The sequence below is a fragment of the Polypterus senegalus genome, chromosome 3 (genome assembly GCF_016835505.1).
Source record: "Polypterus senegalus isolate Bchr_013 chromosome 3, ASM1683550v1, whole genome shotgun sequence".
Classification (NCBI taxonomy): Eukaryota; Metazoa; Chordata; class Cladistia; order Polypteriformes; family Polypteridae; genus Polypterus; species Polypterus senegalus.
This window is the reverse complement of record NC_053156.1, coordinates 173,122,683-173,150,215: the sequence shown is the minus strand read 5'-3', so window position 1 is coordinate 173,150,215 and position 27,533 is coordinate 173,122,683. Positions and strand designations below refer to the sequence as shown.

Sequence of the window (27,533 nt, the reverse complement as noted above, 5' to 3'; positions counted from 1 at the left end):
TGCTAATGTGTATCACAATGGAGTAGCTCATGGGGGACCAATTAAATTTAAACTTATGCCATTGTCTTGGATCTGAGGATGTGACTTCTGCTTCAACTTCTCTCTCCCTGCCTTTTTGCCCCTAGCAAAGAAACACCTATGCTAACAGCCAGAGTGTCTGGTACTGGCAGTCAAACCATAATGTTTACTAACCATTGAGCATCACCAAGCTTTCTCTTTTCCATTTCACATCAATAAACGCAATTTCATCTGTCTTTTTCTGTCCAAGATACTGCTAATTTTTCAGTTGAACATCATCCATATTGGGTAGTGCTGCTGTCAGTTGCTTCTGCTATGCTCTTTGTTTGCATAAATTTCTTAAATTCCTAAATTCAATCAAATCAATTATAGCATTTTTTGTATTTCAGCGTATTTTTTTCAATTACTATGTTTGACTCTAAATACTGAATGTCTTTTTTAAATGAAATGGGAAATAGTATTTTAATTTTATATAAATTGTGACAGATTGGGGCTTTGTCGTCCCCTTGAAGCTTGTCATCTGGGCTTTCCCACAGTCCTTTATAGTCCCTGACCCGGAAGTGTTTCGCTTCTCTCAGTCCATGTGATTGGTAATACTTCCGGGTTATAGGGCAAATATTCAGTGTCCCCTTGCGGCCCCCATGGTATCCAGCAGGACTGTGAAGGAAAACTCCAATATCCATGATGCCTTGCTGGAAGTCGGGGCACCTCCATACAGTGGAACCTCGGTTCACGAACATCTCGGTACACATACAAATCGGTTTTACGACCAAAATGTTCGCCAAACTTTTGCCTTGGTTCATGACCACATACTCGGTATATGAACAAGCCAGTTTCCCTTTCGGTTTGTACATGTTCAGTCTCTCCCTGTGCATTTCCTGTGCAGCGAGTGAGCAAGAGAGAGAGAGAGAAAGAGACAGCGCGCGACAGACACACACACACACACACACACACACGAACACACACACAGAGGTGCGCGAGAGAGTGGCACACACAGGCACTCCAGGCTCACGAAAGAGAGAGAGAGCGAGAGAGGGAGAGCAGGATGCATAAGGTAGTAAAGGCTTGTTTTTGTTTTCAGTTCTGTTTACGGCGATCAGTTCATAGCGTGCATTGTTGCAATGTTACTTTTCTTGGTGGTTTATTAAATTACAGACTTTTTAAATGTTCATTTTTTTCCCTGTGCTTAAAACTTATTAAAAAAAAAAAGTGTTTTTAGCGAGCAGTTTCTAGCTCTATAGCGCGAACTATTGCAGTGTTAGTTTTCTCTGTTGTTCAAGGTTTTCTTAGTGTTATTCAATGTTTTTTACATTTAGTTTACTATTACGCTGTGCATTCTATGGTATAGTTAACTATATTTGTGCTTAAAAACTAAAAAATGTATATTTACATACAGTTGATGCAGTCTGGAACAGATTAATTGTATTTAAATACAATCCTGTGGTGGAAGTTGCTTCGGTTTACGAACAGAGTTTTGGAACGAATTATGGTTGTTAACCGAGGTTCCACTGTGTGTGTGTGTGTGTGTATGTATATATATATATATATATATATATATATATATATATATATATATATATATATATATGGTAAAAAGTTCACTTTTTTTTTTTTAATTTCTTGTTTCTTTAAGAAGATTGTTGAATTAATGTCATATCCCATAAGTGCTAAATAAGTTATCTTTGAGTGGCACCAAAATAAATCTGTAGTACTGTGTTCAACTCTCCAGACTACCTGCCAGCTGATTGCCCTAATAGGGACACAATTATTTAAAAGAGGTGTAATCATTATCCCTACCCATAATTCCAGTTTGCAGTATCTTATTTATGCAACAAATGCAACATAACCATCTAAGTCATCCACGCTGTCAAAGGTTTTCAGTTACTGTTTCCTGACATTCTGCTATTTTCCTTTATTTAGGTTCAATCCTCAGTGGCTGTGGGAACACCAGACTATATCTCTCCAGAAATCTTACAAGCAATGGAAGATGGCAAGGGGAAATATGGTCCTGAATGTGACTGGTGGTCCCTAGGCGTTTGCATGTATGAAATGCTTTATGGAGAAACTCCTTTTTATGCTGAATCATTAGTGGAGACCTATGGCAAAATAATGAACCACAAAGTGAGTAATCTGAAATACATACTCTTAAATATTAGTTGGCTTTTATTTCCAATAGCATGCTTATTTACTTGCAAACTTTGAAATTAAACTTGAATTTTTAGAAAACATTTTTGAATGGTTTTTATAAGGGAAAAACATCTGGCAGTAGCATTCTGTTTTTCTGATCTGTTTTGATGCTGATTATTTGGATTATGTTTTCAAGTCTAGAAATGGGATATGCAGACCTTCCTACCGGAAATTAAAATAATTAGCCATTTGCCATCTTATTCTAATTAGTTTAAATGTTGTCTTGATTTCATGTAGTGTTTATTTCACTGTTTATTAGCACCATTATCTTGAACTATTTATTTATATTTTTCGGTCCAATTCTTATTTTCATATTAGAATTTATGAAGAAACAAAATATTGAAACATGGGGTCTGTGTGCACAGTACATCTCAGAGTGAGTTAATTTTGACCTTCATTTAGCTTTTCTGTCAGAGCATGTTAGGTCATCAAAGGAATCTATAGTAATGGCTGTTGTTGTTTATGTCCTGCTTTTGAAGTTGAAATTCCACCTTATTAATTTCATTGTGTCTCCATTATTTCTATGGTGTTTATTGGCAGATGCAGGGGTGACTGTTTAAAGAGCAAAATGGCTGAAGGGCCAATTTAAAGACCTGCTGTGTCGTACTCTCGGCTACACCAGCAGTGTTTCCCCCTTTATCGGTTAGGTAGCTGTGTAGTTTTATGAGAACTGTATAAATCCGGACTCCCTAGAAATTGTTTCAGTATAAAGAATGTGAATGTTTCACATTCATTATCTGTTCATCATATATCAAAGCTTATGTTTTCGGATTGTCTTGCCACAAGTGGAGGAGAGAACAGGCTTTCTTATATTGTTACAGTAGGCAGCAACTCTCTAAAGTCGATAGTTTACCACTGTACACACTTCTTCACAGTAGAACTGAATGTACACTCCACAGCATTGCTTTGAGGATACCAAATAAAAGGGGAAAGGAAATTTTAAGTTATGCAGAAGTGCACACTACACTTCGTTTATCGTATGTTGCAAATTTGCCCTCTCATACAGTCATATGATTAGTTTGGGAACCCCTCTTTATTCTTTGGATCTTTGTTTATCATTGGCTGAGCTTTAAAAGTAGCAACCTCCTTTTAATATATGACATGCCTTATGGAAATGGTAATATTTCAGCAGTGACATTAAGTTTATTGGATTAACAGAAAATATGCAATATGCATCATAACAAAATTAGTCTGGTGCATGAATTTGGGCACCCCAACAAGATATTACATCAATAATTAGTTGAGCCCCCTTTTTCAAATATAACAGCCCCTAGATGCCTCCTATAGCCTTTGATGAGTGTCTGGATTCTGGAAGGAGGTATTTTTGACCATTCCTCTGTACAAAATCTCTCCAGTTCATTTAAATTTGATGGTTGCCGACACATCATCCCATAGATTTTCGATGATATTCAAGTCAGGAGACTGTGACGGCCATACCAGAACATTGTACTTCTCCCTCTGCATGAATGCCTTTGTAGATTTTGAACTGCATTTTAGGTCATTGTCTTGTTGGAATATCCAACCCCTGTGTAACTTTAACTTTGTGACTGATGCTTGAGCATTATCGTCAAGAATTTGTTGATATTGGGTTGATTTCATCCGACCCTCGACTTTAACAAGGGCCCCAGCCCCTGAACTAGCCACACAGCCCCACAGCATGATGGAACCTCCACCAAATTTGACATTAGGTAGCAGGTGTTTTTCTTGGAATGCAGTGTTCTTCTTCCACCATGCAAAGCACTTTATGTTATGATCAAGTAACTCAATTTTTTTATTTTTTTTTATCAGTCCAAAGCACTTTGTTCCAAAATGAATCTGGCTTGTCTAAATGAGCATTTGCATACAATAAGCAACTTTGTTTGTGGCGTGAGTGCAGAAAGGGCTTCTTTCTCATCACCCTGCCATACAGATGTTCTTTGTGCAAATTGCGCTGAATTGTAGAACGATGTACAGATACACCATCTGCAGCAATATGTTCTTGCAGGTTTTTGAAGGTGATCTGTGGGTTATCTGTAGCCATTCTCAAAATCCTGCGCATATGCCGCTCCTGTATTTTTCTTGGCCTGCCAGACCTGGGTTTAACAGCAACTGTGCCCGTGGCCTTCCATTTCCTGATTACATTCCTTACAGTTGAAACCTCTGAGATAGCTTTTTGTAGCCATCCCCTAAACCATGATATTGCTTTCAGATCTTTTGAGAGTTGCTTTGAGAATCCCATGCTGTCACTCTTCAGAGGAGAGTCAAAGGGAAGTACAACTTGCAATTGACCATCTTAAATACCTTTTCTCATGATTGGACACACCTGTCTATGAAGTTCAAGGCTTAACGAGCTAATCCAACCAATTTGGTGTTGCAAATAATCAGTATTGAGCAGTTACATGCATTCAAATCAGCAAAATTACAAGGGTACTTAACTTTTTGCACAGCCAGCTTTTCACATTTGTTTTAATTTCATACAGCGAAGTACTGCTTCACTAAAAATCTTTGTTCACGAAACACCCCAGTACTCAGATGTTCCTTGGAAATGAAAGACATACCACTTTTATCTTTTTTGTTGAAACTAGAGTAAATTATTATGCAGGCTAAGAGGGGTTCCCAACCTTTTTCATATGACTATATTTACTCTTCAGTCATCCATCCATCCATTATCCAACCCGCCACATCCTAACTACAGGGTCACGGGGGTTTGCTGGAGCCAAACCCAGCCAACACAGGGCGCAAGGCAGGAAGAAAACCCCGGGCAGGGTGCCAGCCCATCACAGCGCGTGCACACACACAACCACACACCAAGCATACCCTAGGGACAGTTTAGAATCGCCAATGCACCTAACCTGCATGTCTTTGGACTATGGGAGGAAACCAGAGCACCCCGGAGGAAACCCACGCAGACACGGTGAGAACATGCAAACAAGCGAACCCAGGTCTCCTAAATGCGAGGAAGCAGCGCTACCCACTGCGCCACCGTGCCGCAAAGCGTTAATAATGCATTAGTAATAAAATGCAGATGTTATTAGAATAAGCAGTTGTAGAAAAACAATTTTATTTAAATAAATATCAACTAACATGGTTTTTCAGAATGGGATTTACATATATTTAGTTAATTCAAACACTTTGATTAAAGATACTCCATACAGTGAATTACATGGATAGGCAGATATTTATTGTGTTTTGCACAGGAAGGAAAGATGAAGCAGTTTTATTTTTTAATTATCATAGATTAGGTATATTGCTTTTTATGAGTTTGTTCATATTTGTTTTAGCACTGCTGTATTAAAATGGGCCCAGTGTGTGATTGGTTCCTGTGATGGATTGGTGCTCCATCAAGGGAGTATATTTAGTTGATTAAGAAGACATATAGTGTTATATAGCATGTTGTGTCAGGTACATGAAAATGGATGTTGTACTTGAGCTGTATAGTGTACTTGTGAAGCTTCATCTGGAATATTATCTGCAGCTTCATTGCATTACAGAAACAACATATCAGCACTAGAGAAAGTTTTTAAAGACAAGCCACTAAACTGATTATAGGATTCCACAGTATTAGCTGTTAGGAGTGATGGAAGAAGTTGAATGTTTTCTGTATAAGCAAACTGAGGTTGAGAGGAGACATGACTGTAGTTTTCAAAATTATTAAGGGAATTAGAATGGTGGATCCACACTCTTACTTTAAAACGACCATTAATCTAAGCATAGACCACAGATGGAGATTAACATAAGTGTTGAACAGTGTTTAGAATGAAAGAACAGTAGATATATGTAATAACTTAACTAAGCTGTGGTAGTAGTAATTTGGGGACCTCAAACTCTTGATGTTTCATTTTTTTTTAGGTAAATAGAAACTGATTAGCTAGGTTGGCCTGAATGGCCTCTTCTCCTCCAGACCTTTTATACTGTATATACAATACCTGCTGGCTTTTGCCTGGTTATGCTGGGATAGGCATTTTGTTAATCTGGTCCAGGCTTGGTTTGGCTGCTTGCCTTGGGTCATTGTCCTAATTAACCAAAAACTTTGCGTTTCAGTTGTCAGTCAGTGATAAAGTGCAGGAGGATGTTGTTTTGTTCCATGTTGATAAGAAGCAACAATTAAGTAATACCGCCACTGTGTTTCTTAGTTATACATAGGAATGCTCTCAACAGGTTTTTTAATGCTGATACCGATCACAGATTTTGTTACATGATTGGGCGACTCGGATTCCAATTCTGATTTTTTTTTCCTCCTTTCCCATTTATCCCTTTTAAAAACTTTTTACAAGCTCCTGTGTAACCAGACGTATAGAAGCCTTATGTCCTATATTAAAGTGTATTTTTATAATTGACACTGGAATCCGTGAAGTCTACAAAAATATTTGCAATGCCGGCCCACTTTAAATTTCCTCACGCCTCTTCATCAGTGCCTTTGTTTTTTAAAGGTGTCAATCAGCACTGGTAGCAGGCAGCCTGCTCACTTATCCCCCACCGAGGCAGATGAAGTCTAACAAAATTCTCACAGTTGAAGTCTCTTTATCTGGGAGTTAGGTGTCTGGAATTGTACAGAGAAAATAATATATTGTTATTTAGAATACATACATTTCATGTGTGTTCTGTGTCTACAGTGACATGTGTAAATGTAGGGTGACAGAAAATGCGAGGCAAAAAATGCTGAAATCACAACTAAAACAGAAACTTTTTCATTTTAAAGTAATAATGACAAAATGTTGACTTGAAGTGTATAATGTGTGAAGACTGAAGTCCAGATATCAAATAAACACTTTAACAAAAGGTGTAACAAAACAAATGCATTTTTAATCAAGAATATAACCGGAGAAAAAGAAATAGTTCAATTTACATGTTGTGGTCAATGTGTAAAAACTGAGGCCGAAATATCAGTCAATACGAAGTATACACGTCCGCTTGGCTTTTGCAGAGGAAAAACTGCTGTCTTGTAATCGAGAGGTTGCAGATTCGATCCTTGGTCTTCCTGTCATTACCATTTTGAGTAGTGAGCTGCTGTTATTATTACCATTATATAATAAAAACACTTTTGATTTGAGTCTGTAACACCCAGTGTAAATTTATAGTTGACCCCGGCGAAGATGCAGTTCAGGGTTCACAGCCTCAGGTGTTTACGGATTTTTGCTTAGAACCTAACTAATAGTTAGTGGAAATTGCAAATCATGGGGCTGTTGGGGTCAAAGGATATCAACGTGGCTTTTAAAGGGGGCCAGTGACCAAAAGAAAAAAGTTTTTGTAATTTGTGTTTCAAGTTCCTGTCTCTCTGCCTGCCTTCTGTTGGGTTATCTGTACTTATTCGTTTTGTCCTGGATCGTTTCGTGGTTGGGGTCTGGATTGTCTGACGTTTGCCTGTGTACATGAGGACTATAAATTCTATCCTGCAAAGAAAGGAGCGCTCCTGAACTCATCCACGCGTCTTCACCATTTCTGGAACTACCGGTAGGACTATCTTTACATTTCCATTCAACATGCGGATCTCTGGACTATTTCATCATTAGATTTCATCCATTGCCATTTTTCATGGACTTTACTGGTGTGTTTTGTTGGTGTATTCGTTTTGTCCTGGATCGTTTTGTGGTTGGGGTCTGGATTGTCTGCCGTTTGCCTGTGTACATGAGGACTGTAAATTCTATCCTGCGAAGAAAGGAGCGCTCCTGAACTCATCCACCCGTCTTCACCATTTCTGGAACTACCGGTAGGACTATCTTTACATTTCCATTCAACATGCGGATCTCTGGACTATCTCATCATTACATTTCATCCATTGCCATTTTTCATGGACTTTACTGGTGTGTTTTGTCGGTGCTTTGTTGTATTTAATGTATAATCGCCGTAAGGGGAAACAGGGGTGGTATAATTGTTTTCATTACATTCTTTATTTGCTGTTTGATTACTGGTTTGCTTTGTTTTTGTCTCTGTTTGTAAATGCGTGCAGGTCAGGTCAAAGCTGGGTGCGTCCCTGGAATCTCCACCATAAAAATAAATCACCGTCTTATTGACAGTGTGAGTCTTAGCAGCACCAGACCGCTACAGCTTTATTCATTTCTCCTTGCTGCTGATTGACTGCTGCCCTGTGATGCATCTTCAGCTGAGTGTTCTTGTGCTTTCCGTTTTGTTCTTCTTAATCCTTAAACTGCTGCAACTGGCTATAGTCGTTTCCCAGTACCATTTGCCAGCACGTAGGAGCCGATTATATTCAGTTACATATATTCCTTGAACGCCTCACTGGCTATTGTCGGTTCCCAGTGCAATTTACCAGCATGCCGGAGCTGATCAGTCAGTGCAGTACATTTGTTGAGCAGCCAGCTGATAGCCACTGCCAGTCCCTACAGCACTGCAGCCTCACTATCTCTGGAATTGAGCTGCTGCACTAGACTAGCCTGCCAGCATCAGCGTTTACCTCTGTGTGCTTGCATGCAGCCAGTTCAAGTGCAGTTGGTTCAGTGATTTACTGAATTTCATCAGTGGCGTCAGTTGCACATTGTAATATTGTTCCAGTAGTTTTTTTAAATAGTTTTTACAGTTCTTTGGCAGTGTGTAATATGATCAATGTTGCAGTAATTGTGATGCTCTTTGCATGAAAAAAAATGTGTTCCATTAAAATGTCAGTTTTTCTTTGTGAATTGTGACGTTTACTTAAAAAGTACAGCAAAAAAATACTTGGCATCCAGGGATGTATTAACCCCCAAGTATGTAGCAGTTTAAGGGTTAAAGCCCCAAGATGCCATCGAAACACCCTGCACCTTCTAAGGCTTCTGGCAATGAAAATGCGCTTGCATGACTTACAGTACATATAGCGGTAACATCTGTATTTTACATTATAGCACTGCGGGAGACATATCATTATAGTACTGTACAGTATACGGGTTTACTTTTACATTCTTTTTTTAGGTAATGTATTAAGCTGAGGTTGAAATGAAATTAATGTGTTTTGGGGGCATGTTTAGTGTTTAAACTATAAAAATAGCCATTTTTTTTAACCACATCCATAATTTACAGTTTTTCACAGTTTGCAGGTGCTATAGGAATGTAACCCCTGCAAATTTCGAAGGTGTACTGTATTCAGTTTTACTCTCTGTCATGTTCACGCTCCCCCTGAACTGACACTGCCTCTTCCTCTCTGAGTTGAAGGTATTTCACAAGAGACGTGATGGCTTTGATGACATTCAAGTGGTTACTAGAATGTAAAATAAACACTTTCACAAAGGTACAACGAAACAAGTGTGCCTTTATTCAAGAATAAAACTGATTTAAAAAAGTTCAACTGACAACAAGGTACCAAGAAGACATGATTCACCAATGTGTGTCAGCTTATGTCCCTTCAGCAATATCTTTTACAGGTAGCAAAAATGTACACTGGGTGTTAAAGATTAAAATCAAATGTATGCTTTTATTATGTAATAGTAATAATAAAAGCAGCTCACTACTCAAAACGGTAAATGCGCAGGGAGGACCCGGACTCAAACCTGCAACCTCTTGATTATGAAGTAACAGTTCTTATACTTCTGCACCAGTAAAGTTGACATGTTTACTTTGTGTCGATTGATATTTGGGCTGTTTTTTACGCATTGACAGCAACATGTAAATTGAATCTTTTTTTTTCCAGTTATATTCTTGAATAAAAGTGCACTTGTTTTGCTATAACTTTTGTGAAAGTGTTTATTTGATATTTGGACTTTCTTCATACATTATACACTTCATGTCAACATTTTGTCATTATTACTATAACATGAAAAAGTTTCTGCTTTAGTTGTGTGTTCAATATTTCTTGCCTCGCATTTCCCGTCATCCTACATTTACACAGGTCATTGTAGACACAGAACACACATGAAATGTATATATTCTAAATAACAATATACTATTTTCCCTGTACAATTCCAGACGCCCAACTCCCAGATAAAGAGACTTCAGCTGTGAGAATTGTGTTAGACTTCACCTGCCTCGATGGGGGATGAGTGAGTAGGCTGCCTGCTGCCAGTGCTGATTGACACATTTGCCAAACAAAGGTGCTTATGAGGAGGTGTGAGGGAATTTAAGGTGGCACAGCATCACAAATATTTTTGTAGGCTTCACGGATTCTAGTATTATACTACTAGTGTTAACCACTCATTTTTAATTCTGAAGGTTTATGGTTCAGTGACCATAAAAATATTAAAATAAATAAAATTTCCTTAAAATACAGACTTTACTAATAAAATATGTACAACAATATGTATCCATAATACATATGGCATAAAAGAAAAATTATAAGCTGTCATATTGTTTAATTTTTTCTGTTATGTACCTCTCTGAAACGAGGTTTAATTAAATAAAATTAGTTTTGACCATTTCTCTAACAATAGCAAAAATTATATGTGTGTGTGTGTTTTTTATATTATGAAAACTGGGTGTTTACAGCTGCCCTAACCCAGACACAGACAGGCCGGACACAGGTTTAGCCCTCGCAGCACACTATTTATAGTTGGGGAATGCTTTTCTTTGCAACCCACAGCACAACACAGTACAGCAAAGCAACAACACAGTCCCTTTGCTACCCCTTCAGTCCTCCACACAGACTTTGTCCTCTTCCTTCCGACTCTGGCCATTGAATGTTGGTGAACTTCTCCTTTCATAGGGCACCCGGAAGGAGTCCAGGTGCCTAACAAGCTTCTTCTGCCAGCGGCTGCCAAATAGGGCCCTGCAATTATCCAGACACCACCTGGCAGTGGCCATGGGCCCCAGCACGGTTGAGCTTCCATGCTTATGACCCGTGGCCCCTTTGGAAGCCAAGGGGGCTTCCCTCTGCTGGTCCAGGGAAGAAACGGTCTTAAAAATACTCTTTTCCCCCGTTCCTGCTTAAATGCTACTTAAATATAATATACATGGACTTAGAGGTTTTAATCAGCTTTTTTGCTGTTCAAATATGCATTTACTATATTTACACTGAAGGGAAAAAGTACACCTGTATATCAGATAGACATTCTTGAGTTGAGTTAATTCTTGAGTTGTAATTATAAATATGGATTAACATTTTAATTATGTATTACTTGCTTCTTACCAAAATATATGCTGTATGATACACAGCAGCAAGTAATAAACACAGTAGAAATCTTTTAAAAAGCCACAAATGTTCATAAGTTGTTTATCAATAAAACACTAGACTAACATGCTTAACAGGTTTATATGTAAAAGACAAATGTTGCTGTTATGCTAACAAGCCCATTGTTTGCAATGCAACAGTTTCAGATTTGTCATTATCTTTTCTTTTTCCAATTAAAAATGTAAGCTGGAGCACTTACAAGAAGCTCTCTGTCCAAACTCAGATTGTGTCTGTTTTAATTTAAAGGACAAAATAAAAATGTCTGAATTTATTAAGGTAGCTTTTCTTGCCATTTGTCCTCTTGCGCAGGATGACTTCTCAAATTCCTTTTTTGCACTTTATTACTTTACTTTCTTTAACGTAAAGGCTAATATTCCAGTCACCTCTCGCTCTTTGGTAAAAGAAGCCTTGACTTGCTGTAAAAAACCACTATACACTGGCTCAACTACCAAATACAAAGTGTAAAGGAGCAGTGTAACTTTATTACCATAAAGCTTAGAAAATCATGGGCTAAAAAGATTGTTTTTTGTGATCAGCTGATTTACCAATCACTGACTGTGTCTTTTTTAGTGAAAATCGTTCCATTTAGATTGGTTTCTAATCAAACAGGAGCATCCCTAGCTACACCTTCTTGGTTTTAATCAATTTGTATTTTTAACTTATATTTTCAATTATTTGTTTCATATTGCATAGGATTTCTTTACACTGTACAAAACTGCACTGTTGTATTGGATGGCAGAATACTATAGTATTGAATCATGTGAATGGTTTTCCAAATGGAAGATAAGTTAATTATCAGTGCCTTTCTGTAACTTAACCTTAGAGTGACTTCCAATGCTGCTGCTTTTACTTGCTTGAAAATTGCTTCCTTAGCAGGGAACTTTAAAGAAAAAAACAGGTTGTATTTATTACATATATATTACACAGTATTTTTATATGTATTTTAATTGCTAGGGAGCAATGAGGAAACAGAAAGGCAGGGTTCCAAGAGTTGTTATGAATTCATACACGAGGGTGATGTACTAAGACACTAATTTATTGAGTCTTCAGTCAGGTGAGGATTTAATTGAAAGTCTTTCTCTCCTTCTGGAGCGCCTGGAGCAGTTTTTCGCATTAGATTCCTCTCTCTTAGCTGGAACAAGACAATTGCCCTTATGTTGTCTCACCTCCCTTTGTAGCCCCAGACCAACAGGAGGACTGAGTGCAAGGTGGTATAACTGCCTCCTTTATGACTTTCAAGAGCAGTGCTAAGCTCTTTGGACTTCTACTTTCTTCTCAAGGGCATGCCTTGTACTTAGCACATATAGTTTGTTTCTACAAAGGGAGAAGAACAAGCTCTGAGACTTCTGGACTTCTCAGCTATCTTCATAGTGGTCACCCCTGTGCTCCACAAGTCTGAAAACAGGAGTAGGTGGAGGGAATTGTGTGTGTCTCTCTCTCGCTTTCTCTCTCTATATATATTTATATATGTATGTGAATGTTTGTGTCTTTTTTAAGCTTTTAATTTGAAATATAAAATGTATTTGTGTATGTATATGTGTAAAACAGTGTTACTAATATGATTTTGTCATAAACAAATAACTTTTCAAGGCATTGTGAGTTTTGACCCATTGGTCAGAAGAACTTTTTTGTAATGTGTTTTTTTTTTTTTACATTTTGACCTAACAAAACTGGGATGGATGGTCATCACATAATGCTGAATATGGTACTGTAGGTTTTTTTTTATGAAAAAGAATGTCATCAAAGCTGAAAGACTGTTATTGAAATATATTTTAGGAGAGGTTTCAGTTTCCAGCACAGCCCATGGATGTCTCAGAAAATGCCAAAGACTTGATAAGGAGACTGATTTGCAGCAGAGAACATAGGCTTGGACAAAATGGCATTGAAGACTTTAAGAAACACCCATTTTTTGCTGGCATTGATTGGGACAACATACGAAACTGTGAAGCACCTTATATTCCTGAAGTCAGCAGTCCCACAGACACATCGAATTTTGATGTAGATGATGACTGCTTGAAGAATTCTGTATGTATATTTTTCAGTTAGCTATGTTAAAGCACAAAGCATTACAAATGAAGCAACTAGAAAGCATTCTATCAGTATTATGTTTTACAGTATTCTCTGTTTAGATTTTATTCACTTTATTACAGAAATACATTTAAGGTTAATTTTACAATAAGCACTGGCCAACTTGGCTGAATCTTGGAATATGGCCATTAAACCAGCAGAAAATGAGAAAGAGTTTGGAAAAAAGACAGAAAAGTTTTACTCTTTCACCAAATGAAGCCACTGTCAATTATTTATGAAAATATAATAAGAAAAATATCATCAAGTGTACATTTTTTATATATATCATCTGTAAATTGGTGTATTAGAATGTATATCCTATTTTAACTTTGCACTTTTATGGTTTTAATCATCAGGAAACAATGCCACCCCCTTCCCATACTGCCTTTTCTGGTCACCATTTACCATTTGTTGGGTTTACATACACTAGCAGCTGGTAAGTATGCTGATTTATTGTTTATAATGTTGAAAAATGAACTAATTTTTCTGCCTCCTGATCATTATACTTGTTGCATTAAGTAAAATATGTTATATAACAGATCTCTTGAACAGGGAAACAATAATTCATCAGTGTTATAAGACTCGGATTGCATTTATTTCTGTTTGTTGATTTTGTTCACAAAAAGGTAGGGAGCATGCAGCAGGAGCTTTGTACACAAAAATTTGTTATAGTATCTTAACTGATGCTATCTGATGTTACTTCCTCCACAAATTCAGCTAGGTGGCTTATAAACTCAAGTTTCAGTATTTTTTGATCATTCCATATTCAGCCTCAATTCCAAAAAAAGCTGGGGCAGTACAGTAAATGTTAAAGCAAAAAGGAGTGAATTTTAAATTTACTTAGACTTGTATTCAAACAAAACCACTAAAAAAAAGGTATTTCATATTTTGCCAAATCATTGCATTGTTTTTTAAAAATTTTATTCTAAAAGTGCTGCCTAAATTCCAAAAAAGTTGAGGCAGGGGTAGTTTAGGACTAATAACGACAAGTTGAAATAACAAGGTGATATTAAACAGCAAAGGCAATTGTGTCATTAGACATATATAAACAAGACCTCTGTGTGTGTGTATATATATGGAGCAGTCCGCTCTGCTCACGCTCAACAACAGCCAATAGATGGCACATGCATGCACTTTTACATTTTTACGGCACGCATGCACCTCACTTCTCATTAATCCCAAGCAGACAAAGTGAGCTTTGTGGTTTCATATATGGTGCACGTTCACACAACAACTTACCGTATGTTACAACCTGTCCTGCTGAATTTGTGCCACTGCTGCACTCGACTACATGTCTGTCTCGGAGAAGATGCAACCTGTCTAGGCCCACTTTGCTGATGCGTCTGCAAGTTCACCAATATAATAAAACACTAGGGAGTCTTAGGGTTGTTTTTTGCTCCAAAGACCACACACTGTTAGTATTATATAAGGAACCTCCTAATAAGGCCTAGTCCCACAAGATCAAAGGTAGATTGTGGCTCAACAGTTTGCAAACGGATAGGTTGGGTATTTCACCCTCTACAGCGTACAATATACTGTAGTTATAAGATTCAATCTAGTCAAATATGGTGCATAAAGGGCAAGACTGAAAACCACTTAAAGAATGTGCGTCTGACGTCACTGACTCCAAACACCATAATGTGCCTGTAATGTATAATTTGACGTGGGCTCAAAGATACTTAACCAATATGCTGTTGGCAGTATCTTACATGTATTTTAATATTAATAAATAGAATTATAATGTTTATTTTATTGAGTTTGTTAATAATATCTCAGTGAAAAAGTGGCAAAACAGATAAAAATGCAATCTGTACCTCATCCTATACATTTATTTTTCATATTACCTAGTGGAACACATGGGCCTCTTTTCCTCAATAAATGGGAATTGAAAGGAATGTAGTACAACAGTATAATAGTGAAGTTGAATATAAATTGTGAACACATAGCATCATGTCCTTGGGAAGCATTAGTAAAGGTACCATGGATTGCAAAGACAAAAAGTTGTTAATACTGTATATGTGTTCCTGTGGTCCTCAAAAAAGAATGGCAAAAGTCCTTAGAGGCAATGTAGGGTGGAAGTCCAAAATGAAAGAAATTTGTTTATTTAAAAAAGCATGAAAAATGCAAAGATAGAGCAAATGCAGGATGTGATGAAACATTAAATCAAAAGCTGTGTGTTATAACAGTGTTGATCTTGTATAAAGTGGGTAATACAGGGCATCACCAATTAAAGTATTCAATAATGTTCTAAAGGTGGTTTAAAGTTCATTCATCAAAAGTAGCAGGCAGTGTGGTGTGGTGGTTAAGGCTTTGGACTTCAAACATTGAGGTTGTGGGTTCAGATCCCGCTACTGACAATGTGTAACAATAAGCAAGTCATTGACCTGCCTGTGCTCCAATAGGAAAACCAAAAAAGAAATGTACTCAATTGTATCATAAACATTACAGGTCACCTTGGATAAATGCATCAGCCAAATAAGTAAATGTAAAGAAATAAAACTGACATGAAAGACAAAAATTAGCACTGAGTTATTATACAGTGGATTTAAATGTCTGCCAACCGAAAAAAAAAGTTAGTAATTACTTTTACTCAATGAAAAGCGGAGTCTTCAGTGTTGGGTTCTTCAAAAATAGAAGGCTGTGCATTTCATAGTTATTGTCAAGTGTGGTGTGCACAGTAAAATGAAGTGCTCGCTTGAACAAATATATCAAAGTGGGGCAAATCTTACTGTGTAGATAATGTCTAAAATAGGTAGCTAATGGCAAAACAACACAGGCCAGTTTTGGACTCATACATTTCTCTGAAATTAATGTAGAGGAAAATAAGGGGGTTTGAGGTTTGCCTGCATGTAAATGAAATTTTACTAAACACAACTGATTATGACAGATAAAGATGTCCTGTAAAAGAAAAGCTATAATCAGTGTGCTCAGCTTCACAGGAATTGCAGGCATGTGAGTATAGGAGAAAAATAGCTTGGGGCTGGGGCCAAATACCCCTCCTGTCCCTTCATTTACACAGTGTAGGGTTGGGTGTCAGGGCTGCGTGTGTTAATGAAATTTTGTGCTTTTGTAAGGAAATATGTAGAGAGGTGTGTATTTGTAGGCCATGAAAGTGTTTGCTTAAGCATTTTATGTGAACAGCTATGTATATGATTATTATTAAAGCTGTCAGGCATGTGTGCAGTGTTTGCTTTTTTTTGGGTCCTAAACAGATTTCAATACATATGCACTGTTTGGTGCAGATATCTGTAGAGACTTACATCAGTGTTAAAGGTAGAAAGTTGTTAATACTGCATATGTGTGCCAAATGTTGTTAATACTGCATAAGTGTGGAAATTTGTTCTGCCTGCATTTTGTTTCCCTTAGTTGATACTTGTGCTACTGGCACGTGGACAGTGCCTCACAATGACAGTGTATCAAGTTTGTCTTATTTTGGGAGTTTTTTTGTGAACTTGCCACTGTGACTATCCTGCAGTGTCAACAATGCTACAAGCAAACTATGCTCCTTCACCTCTTTGGATTTGTTTATGGCTGTTCATCTCCTATCAAAGGATGTGTAGTTCCATGTCTGGGTGGCAGTGAGAATGACTTTATTCCAAATTTCGAGGCTGCTGTTAGCCAGATTTCCAAAGCATGGGTTGTGTTGCACGTGTCATGGTATAAACTGTCGATTGATCAAAGGCCGGGGGTGCACATGTTTTTGTGTGACCTATCGACATCCCTTACAGTTTTATGAATATGGATTGCAACACCACTCCCCCACATGGCTTGGAATGACATATGAACAGAAAATCCAGTATGAAGTAGTCCCTCATACATACTGAAATTAGGGCTAGAACTATTATTCAACATTGATACGGTTGAAAGTAAAAATCTATTGCCAGATGTTTCTGTAGCCTATTATTCATATATATTTTCGAACATGTTTCTGACTGTGATTCTGATATGTGTGACTGATATACTCTATATGTTTGTGTGTGTGTATATTTTTTTTGGCAAAATAAAGTCTCTAATAAATCAGATGAAAGACTTGGTGCTACAATATTTAAATTTTTATACTAGTTCTCATTTTATCCAAAGAGATGGGGGTTGTTTAAATGAGACAATGTTGCCAACAGAAAGTAAATGTGTGATATAACTACATTTTAATAAATCACAAACCATGTATAGTACTACTATCTTTCTATTTATGTGACTTTGAAATAGACCAACAACGCACAAATCATTTGCATGTAAAAGAAAAATCCATCCTTGTTCATCCATTCTTGCGTATGGATCCAGACTGAGGGTGACTGATGGTCATTTTATATTTCTTCTTTTTCCGAACAATCGCACTAACAGTTGCCACCTTCTCACCAAACTTTTTGCTGATTGCCTTGTAGCCCATTCCAACCGTGTGCAGGTCTACAGTCTTGTCCCTGATGTCCTTTGACAGGTCTTTAGTCTTGCCCATGGTGGTGGAGAGGTTGGAATGTAAGAAATTGATTTTGTGGACAGGTGTGCTTTATACACATAACGAGTTGAGATCAGGTGTATCAGTAATTGATTGACTGATTAAATGATTGTAATCTGTGTGCCACTTGGGCATTTGTCTCTGGGAGCCAGGCTTCAGGCTGGGTTGTAGGAGATCAAATACTTATTTCTTTCAATGATATGCAAATCAATTTATATCTTTTTCTGAAGTTTTGGTTGATATTCTGTCTCTCACCATTTAAATGGAAGTACAATAAAAATTAGAGACTGTTTATTTCTTTGTAAGTGAGCAAACTTACAAATTCAGCATGGGGTCAAATATTTATTTCCCCCACTGTGTGCTTACTTTTTGACATTAGATTGTTTAGTTTTTTCAAGTGTCTTTATTATACCTTTACACTCTAAAATCTGTTAAGCTTTGTCTGTTTCCTCTTCTTTTGGAACTGTTGCATCTTGGGTATTCCAAAAAAATGCATAGTGTGTTATGGCACTGCTATTTGGTATGAATGTTTAAGGTGTTATTTTTAATAATTATTTCTTGCCCACTTTCTTGAATATGGGCTCTCAGTTTTTGGCTTTAAATTAGTGTGTTAAGTTTTTTTTGTGTTTTCCCTGTTTTTGTCTTATGCATTATATCTGTTAAAAAGGCAAGGGGGTTATTTTTGTATGCTTAGATAGAAGGAGATTGTGGAAAAAGTTGCACTATTGGGGGATAAAGATAAAGCTACAAGCTCAATCCTTCACCTATTCAGCCATTATCATTTGATTACTTGAAATGAAGAAAGCCGAAAAAATGTAGATATGAGAGATATGTAGATATACAAAAAAATCTAATGCCATGTTTGTATGTGATCCTTCTCAAGTTTTAGGGGTATGTAGCATTGTTTATGTATTGCTGGTGCTTCATTTATGGTGATGCCTTTGATATTTTTCCCCTTGACAGCAGATGTGTTGTTGTGTGAAAGTTAACATGTGTACCAACATGTCACATCTCTGTTCCAATTTTGTGAAAGGGCAAGCTTGACATATGTAGAGTGTCTCATCTGAGCTTGGTTAAAATGAAACGATCTAAGAACAATCTGTATTTCTAAGCAGCTTACGTTTGCTGAGAATTTCCAGATTTCAGTCTTTGAGGTTTATTTTGCAATTTCAGTTGTGATAAATTTATTTAATGTTGAAGTGTACAGGCCCTAATTTCACAACATCTTTGTCTAGTGTCTTAAAATTTCAACCACTTTCATAAAGTAAACACATTGCTAGGTTTTTCCTTTATGGGCAGATCTACATAATCAAGAATCACTTTTCACCAGTTTGTGCACTACACAACAAGAGACAGCAAGACCCTAGATTGGATATATGCCAATCTTAAAGAGACTTTTTGTTGCTTTGCCACCTTTAAACTGGTCAGACCATAACTTGGTACAGCTCATACCGGCATATAATCCCGTTGTCCAGAAATTGCAAGCCATCACCAGGACTGTGCAGGAATGGACTTTGAAAGCACTGACTTGTATATGCTTTGTGAGCCTCATGGATAGGACATTGAGGGAATGAAAAACTGTATCACATACTACATCAAAATTTGTGTGGATAACACAGTACCCACAAAGACAGTGCATTGTTTTCATGTTTTTGTCATGAATCACAAAAGATTTGAAAACCCTACTGAATATGAAGAAGAGAACCTTCAGGTCTGGAGATAAGGATAAAATCAAGCGGGTGCAGTCAGAACTGACAAAGCAGAGGGGAAAGTCTGCTACAGGGACAAACCTGAGCACAAGTTACAACAAAACAACATGAAAAAGTGTGGAATGGCATGAAGACTATCAGTGGCTACAAACAGGGAACAAGAACAGAGCTAATGATCTAAACCAGTTCTTTAACAGGTTTGACTCACTCTTGTCAGTATAGCCTTCCCATATTACTGCTAGCTTTTATGTGCAAGCTGAGGAGGGTTCAGAATCCCATCTGCCATCTGCACCCTCTACAACCTTACCCTACAATGACATAACACCTGTGGTCTCCAGCCCCACTCCACTTTCTGGACTGTACAGTGTGTTTTTACTAGTCAAGTGAAGAGAGAGTTGGGAAAACTCTGCATAAACTGGGATTCAGGGTCACATAGAATCAGCCCCAGGGTGCTGAAAATGTGCCACCCAGTTCTGTGGGGTCCTTCAGCACTTATTCCCCCTTTCCCTGAATTTGCAGAAGGTCACCGAGCTGTGGAAAATATCCTTTGTGGTCCTAAAGCCCAAGAAAGGGTATTCCAGTGACCCTGATGACTTCAGACAAGTTGCTTTTACTTGTTACGTGGAGGACTTTGTCTTGTGGTGCAGGAACAACTACCTGCAACTCAACATCAGCAAGGCAAAAAAGCTTGTGGTAGACTTTTGACATGCCAAGAAGCCTCTGAGACCGATCACCATTGAGGTAGAGGATATGGAAGAGGTGCAGAGCTACAAGTACCTTGGAGATAACATGAATAACAAACTGAACTGGTCTGAACACAGTGATGCCGTACAACAAGGGCCAGAGCAGACTGTACTTACAAAGGAGACCAAGATCTTTTGATGTGTGCAGCAAGCTTCTAGAAATATTTTGCCAGTGTGGTGTTCTACTCTATAGTCTGCTCAGAAGAAGTACAATGCCTGAATACACTTATCAGGAAAACCTGTTCCATCACAGGTTGAACCTTGGACACACTGGAAGTTGTTGTGGAAAAGAGGATGATGGCAAAATCGAGTGCAATAATGAAAAATCCTCTCCAGGAGGCACTGTCTTGGGGCGCTTTTAGCCACAGGCTCATTTCACTACACTGTGCTAAGAAGCACTTTTTAGGGTCTTTTCCAACCACTGCTATTAGGCAATTCAATTCTTCCTTACAATGTACTCATTAAGTTTATTTTTATTTATGTATTCATTTAGCAATTAATTGGCTGTATTATCTGTCCTGTGAATCTATATCCTTGTTTATGTTTCTTCTGTTGTATGCATCTTCTGTGGTTTTAACTGTTGGGTATTGCCCAGGCCTTCATCCCTTTAACTTCCATACTTTTTACTTTCTCGTAGACGAAGTATAGGCAAAGTATTGGTATCCTCCAAAAATTCCATTCCGAGATTCTGATGACATTTTAGATCTCCCTCAGGCCGACAATACCATTTTTGGAATTATGTCTGTGTGTATATGTAAACACGATAACTTGAGTACGCTTTCACTTAGGTCAACCAAATTTTGCATACAAGTATTAGGGACAAAATGTAGATTTCTGTCAACTTTTGGGCTATTTCCAGAAGTGGTACTTTAACTTTTTATTCCCTAAAAAGGAATTGGACAGATATTGTCTGCAACTGTCACATGTGTAATGATGACTGCTGAAACATCTGTACCACCTCTTGAAGGAATATGTTGATTTTCAAACTAGAAGAACTAAAAGAAAAGAAATATGTGCCACTACTGTCACCAACTCTCATCATAATGTACTTTCTGTTCTTATAATGCAGCAGATGAGCACAGTCTGTGGTGCTGTCTGTAGATACTTCCTCACTTTTCAGTAGAAGAATTTGTTTCAACTTTAGATAGACCCATATCACCACAAAGGTGTTTCTGGGAATTGTATGGGTGTCCAAGTTTCTGAGTGGTATTCTTCAAAAATGCAATCATAATCATCTTGTGATTGCTCAGCAGAATGTGAACTCAAGCACCCTCCCCCAACTATGACTAATTTAATGTTCTTTTTCCTCTTCAGTTTGAAGTTTTTCTTATATGTTTGTATCTATGACTGACTTTCAGAACAATGCTGAATGCTTCCCTTTCCCTGATATGCTGTGTTTGTATTTTTGCAATCTTTAATCTGCTTAGAGAGTACATATTATCAACTGGGTAGTGTTACATATTTTTCCCTCAAAATTCTGTGGAATGTGGCATTGATTTACTCTTTGGATTTGTATCAGTATCAATAAGGAGCCCTCTCTCGCTCTCATTTTGTCATCTTGTTTTGTCTCCCACTGAATATAATCAGAAAAAAGTTCACCTAAATTAATTTGACTTAATTTATATTGGTTGAGTACCTCTAATCTGAAATATCAGGGACTAGAAGTATTTTGGATTTTGGTCATTTTCAGATTTTGGAATATTTGCATATACATTACATGTTCTTTTAGATATACACTCGAGCAAGTAGGGAATTGTGCCAAACCAGCTAAATGACAGCTCACTCAAATAATAATTCATATCACCATGCCATTATTATAATATGTATTGACGTGACAAACATATTGAACCTCAACAGAGATTATTATGATGTACAGACTGTATTTTAGTTCCCTTTAAAGAGGGCCAATTTTTCATAAATTCACATAGGCTACCTGTCACTTCTCGGGTAACTTCTCAGGAACTGTAGGACACATCAGGTGTTTCTCAGCCAAACTTTAGTTTCATTATGTCTACCGTACTGTAAGACATTAACTGACTGATGAGACTCTTTCTCTTCAGTTTTCGTTTGGTGTGGGTGTACATACATGACCTGCTTTTGGCAACATAAAAAGGCAATTTTTACCAGTGTCCATTTTTCCTAAAGTAATCGGAGCAAATTACTCCACTCATATTGCAAGAAGGACAACTAGCGAGAATTTTGCTCCCTAAACCGCTGTGCAGCATATTGTATCTAGCGTTGCAGTGCTACAAGGTGGACCCCCAACTGCAAAAACACTCTTACAGTCATTTGAGTGATGTTGCTTTGTGGCACTCACTGTTGCTTTGTAGTTAAATGCATAAAGTGCATATTTTTCAATGGAAATTCCAACTCTGATTCCTGGGATCTGTACCTTACCTACATCTCTGCTGGCAACAAATGAAACAGGAATCAAAGCAGCACCACTCATTTTGCATCAAGGTTGTGTGACAGTAAGAGAGTGCTGTTGCTCCTCCAAACGACAGACTTCTTCTTTTTGGGCGCATACACCGTCAGCATGACACTACCAGATCTAAACACTAGCATGGCGAATTGCTTGCGTACTAAAGTGACTATAGCTGCAGGTGGAAGTCTTTAAGTAAAGTCTTTTACTTTATGGTGCCAAGCAGAGTTGTGCTGCGATGTATCAGTCTATTAGCCAGCAAAAGCGCTGTGAAGTAGCCGTCTGTTGTTATGGTCCTGCCTTTGTCCAGTCTGAGAGCGGTCACAGGACTTTGTATCTTTGATTGCCGGTACAACAAATAGTTCTGAGCAGAATCAATCACAGTACCAACTGTGGTCATCGCTGCTTTTGTGAAAAGAATGGAGATAAACGGCATCAACTCAAAGAGGGAGAGGCAAGTTCGTTGTACCACGTGAATGTCACTGAGAGAATAAAAATGTGGTTAAAAAATGCCTTTTAAATGCCTATTTTTTTTGTTTCAACCCTAAATACAGTATGTCCCCAAAGCACTTTAATTTAGTTGCAAACTCAGCTTAATACATTACCTAAAAAATTACCTTAATACATTACCTAAAAACAGAATGTAAAGGTAAACCCGTAAACTGTACAGTACTGTACTGTTATGTCTCCCACGATGCTAGAATCTAAAATATCGATGTTACCGCTATACGTACTGTAATTCATGCAAGTGCGTTTTCTTTGGTATGCGCTGTAGTTTTCTTTGTTATAAGTAGAGTAAATACATAATACTTTAATTTCATTAAAATACAGTAAAATGTATAGGTACTCACCAATGATGAATGATATTGGTGATGATGATGAAGTAGTTGTGCAGTACGATGCACAGGATTTAAAACTCCTCGGGTGGCACTTCTTCAGGCGCTTCAGGAGGAGTCGTATCTTTGTACAGGTGGTCTTCTGGTGGGGTTTCGTGCTGGCTTTTCTTTATAGGTTTCAGGAACATTGTGATAGGAAGTTGGTAAATTGTCTCCTATAGTGAACTGTTGGTACAATTTCCATGCTTTTTCACGGATGATATTACCATCCAAGGGGATGTTCTTCCTGCAGTCGGTGATCCACAGTGCCAAGGCAGATTCCATCCTGACGATACTTTTATTCGTTATGGTCGTTACCTTTTTAGCAATATCACAGAAACTTACAGATACGGTACTCCAGATCGCTGCTTCGTTCTTCTTTATGTAGCATACGGTGCTTTCATTAATGCCATAGTGGCGCGCTACTGCAGCATAACTTTTTAGTTCCCGGAGCAAATCCAGTAGTTCACCCTTATCGTGGAGTGTTTTAAACTTCTTCTGGTGCTTAGGCTCAGTTCCAGAAGCCTTAGAAGGTGCAGGGCGATTTGACGACATTGTGTGCATTTAAGAATAACAAAACAATAACAAAATGGAAAACATGAGGACACTCAGCTAGAGATGTGGCACAAAGCAGCAGTCAATCATCAGCAAGGAGAAATGAATAACGCTCTCGGATTGGCTATTTTCACCATCCCAAACCGCAGTGGTAAATCTACTCACCTGGAAATGCGTCACAAAGCAGCAGTCAGTCATCAGCAAGGAGAAATGAATAACACTCTCGGATTGGCTACTTTCACCATCCCAAACTGCGTTTCCCTCAGCGCTTGCTTCCTGTTCTCTCTACAGCACAGTATTGTCATGAAAGAAGCCATAAAAAATTGCGGAGGATATTTACGCTTTCCACTAACAATTAATAGTTAGGTTCTAAGAAAAAATCCACGAACGACTGAGTCTGCAAATCCTGAACTGCAACTTCGTGGGGGTCTACTGTATATTTTTTTTGCTTTGGTTATATTCTTGAATAAAAGCGCACGTTTATTTGATATTTGGAGTGAAGTCTTCACACATTATACACTTCACATCAATATTAGTATAACATGGAAAACATTTCTGCTTTAGGTATTTGTTCAGCATTTCTTGCCTCACATTTCCTTTCATCGTACACCTACCCAGGTCTTTGTATACACGAAACACACATGAAATGCATGTATTCGAAATAATGATATGCTGTATTATTTACCCTATACAACTCCAGGCACCTCACACATAGATCAGGAGCCTTGGCTTGAGCTGGGAGAACGTTTTGCCCAAGTTGAGCTCCATCAAGTAAGTGGAGGAACAGCAAGCTGCTTACTGCTTTTGCTAATAAGACATTTACAAAGCAAAAGACGCTGAATGAGAGTTGCAAAGGAATTTAAGGTGGGCCAGGATTATGAGGTTTTTTTTTAGGCTTCAGGGATTCTAGTGTTAAAGGAAATTGCAAAACATCTGGACTGTCTTTAAAACTCTTAGAAAATGCTGGTTACTGTAGACATGTGTAAAGTGAATAATAATTATAATTACAAGATGAGTGACATTGCCCAAAAGGATGCCAAATCTGTACACAACAGTTTTGTCATTGTCCAGGCAATGTACAGAAGCAAATTAAAAGGCGAGTAAAATATTACTTTATATTGGGAAACTGTTGAATATGTCACTTATTAATGACTGTTAGGCTGAAACTCTATAATGTGCACTATAAAAATCATGTAGCAGCAGTGAGAACTCTAAAAAGAGGAGCAGCAAACTAATTTTCTTCCTCTGACTCCTAGGAAATTGAACCTCTTTATTCTTGAGTGGAGTAAAGTACATGGTGAATTAATCCAGGTGTTCAGATTTCTCAAGGAAAGCAAAAGATAAAGTTCACTCTATAGAATTCTTTCACTTAAGCAGTAAATGGATAATCAAAGAAATCAGTGGGAATAAATGGAAAGTGCCTATTTTGTAATATTTTTAGTTTTATTGTGGTATTTTCAAGAGAAATTCAAATTTGTGTATTTATGCCATTACTGAATTTTCAAAATTTATTTAATTTGCTATCCAATAACAGCATTATGAAGTGATCATTAAAGAACTGCCTGTGATGTTGTCCACTGTTTGGAGTACTGTCCAAAATGTTAACCAGACAACACAGATTTTTGGCCTAACAATTATAGAAACATTGTTTTATTTTTATGTACATTCATTCATGGCTATGCTTACTGACTTCCTGGTGAATTTTTAAGACTTGCTTATAAATTTCATTTAAGCATCTATGTTTTAACAGTTTAATGAAAACAAGAAAACTTATGTTTTCTGTATGTATTTGATTCTGACTTGTATTATTCTTAATATTTTCTCCCCTCATTCTGATTGATAGTTTTGTTTCTGTTCCTTTTTTTTCTTAATTTTATCAAGTTCTCTGTCTGACCGTGGATGTCTAAGAGACATTTGTGGACCTGCCTCCACAGAAATTGACGTTAGTATTCAGAGAAGCCTGGAAGACAGCTTAGCTACGGAAGCTTATGAAAGGAGAATACGTCGTCTAGAACAGGAAAAGACTGAGCTGAGTCGAAAACTGCAAGGTGTGATATTTACTTTTGCTTAAAATGTTGAAATCCTTTTGTTTAATTAAGTTAAATTATAGCAGAATAATTTTAGCAAAATCTTTGCATGGGATTTTAATATCAGCTAATTACTTTATGTTACATAGTATTTCTTACAGTACTGTGTTAAGTATTTGATTAGTAAATTGAAGAAATGTGCATGGCCCATGAATCTGTTCACATTTTACTCTTGGTATATCCTTTTTGGTGCTCTAGGGAAACAATGAACTTCATTGCTCTGTTTAAAAGGTTTGTGACTTTTAAATGGTAATTAGTGAAAATAAATGATGAGTACTAGATTGAAAAAGTTAAACTATTTTGATATATTGAGTAAAGCATATCTATTCCTGCAATAAGGAATGCGTCTGTTTTTGGACTTAAATTGACTTAGTTATATTATGATCTGAACATGTAAACTAGATACAGAGATTTCTGGAGTTTGAATTTGTTCATTTATACAAAATGTAAGATCTCAACTTGTTAATGTCAGATGTTAAATTATTTATTTGTAGTTGAACAGCCAGTGGTATTGCTAGACCTCTATGGTAAGATTTAAAATGTGTGTTTAAATATTTTTGATGGAGAGTGTTTGCAGAGTTTTATCTGCTTTGCAGTAAAAAGATAGTAATTCTTGTGTGCTTTTGACAGTTCTGTGGTAATAGAATTTAAAGAATATCTGTTAATACAAATAATACTCATACATCCAATATTTGAAGTTAGGTGGGTTATGTGCCTGTCACGAAATACAGCACCCAAGATCACCCCTCTGAGATTGCTGCAGTGTGCTTCACTGCCATCCAATGTCACTGTGGTCTTTATCCTAACAGTTAGGCTGCATGCTCACGTGGCCATTCTTTTCTTGATAGTTACAGCATGTCACATGGCTGTGCTGCTGCTCTGCATTTGAAGGACCCAAAACCCAGTAACATAAGGAAACTTGCACCTCCAATTCCTTGGTCTTGTATGATTTTCTGTTATGCACTCAGTGTATGACTGGTGTTTGAGATGAAAACAAACAGCATGTGCAGTGTGCTTCTGTGTCAGCAGAGCTCATAGTGGTTCTTTTCCTGTCAGCAATGCAACGTCTCTGTGCTCCTGTTCTTTTCCTGTCAGAATGAGAAGGATGTGAAGCCCAATTTCTTGGTCAAGGTAACCCATATGACCAATTCATGGGTCATGTTACTCATATCACAGCATAAGCTCTTCATTGTGATCAAGGTTTAAGACCCAGTGGTTTACAGGGTTTAATGTGACAGACAGACAATCCCTAGCATTTTATGCAAATAGATTTGCTTATTTATTGTATTGCATCATTTATACTCATAAATTTCAACCTGTTTACAAATCAGCTATTTCTGCTGTCAT

General features: G+C 37.5%; 1 protein-coding gene across 4 annotated transcripts in view; it reads left to right on the top strand.

Moving 5' to 3' along the window:
• The window catches only part of LOC120525692 (serine/threonine-protein kinase MRCK alpha-like), a 429,465-nt gene that overhangs the window by 258,824 nt on the left and 143,108 nt on the right, over window positions 1–27,533 (top strand). For all 4 annotated transcript variants that reach the window (XM_039748213.1, XM_039748214.1, XM_039748215.1 and 1 more), the window contains exons 7-10: window positions 1,939–2,139; window positions 13,052–13,300; window positions 13,699–13,778; window positions 25,981–26,147. In XM_039748213.1, the coding sequence (XP_039604147.1) occupies window positions 1,939–2,139; window positions 13,052–13,300; window positions 13,699–13,778; window positions 25,981–26,147 (697 nt within the window). The remainder of the gene's footprint in view (window positions 1–1,938; window positions 2,140–13,051; window positions 13,301–13,698; window positions 13,779–25,980; window positions 26,148–27,533) is intronic.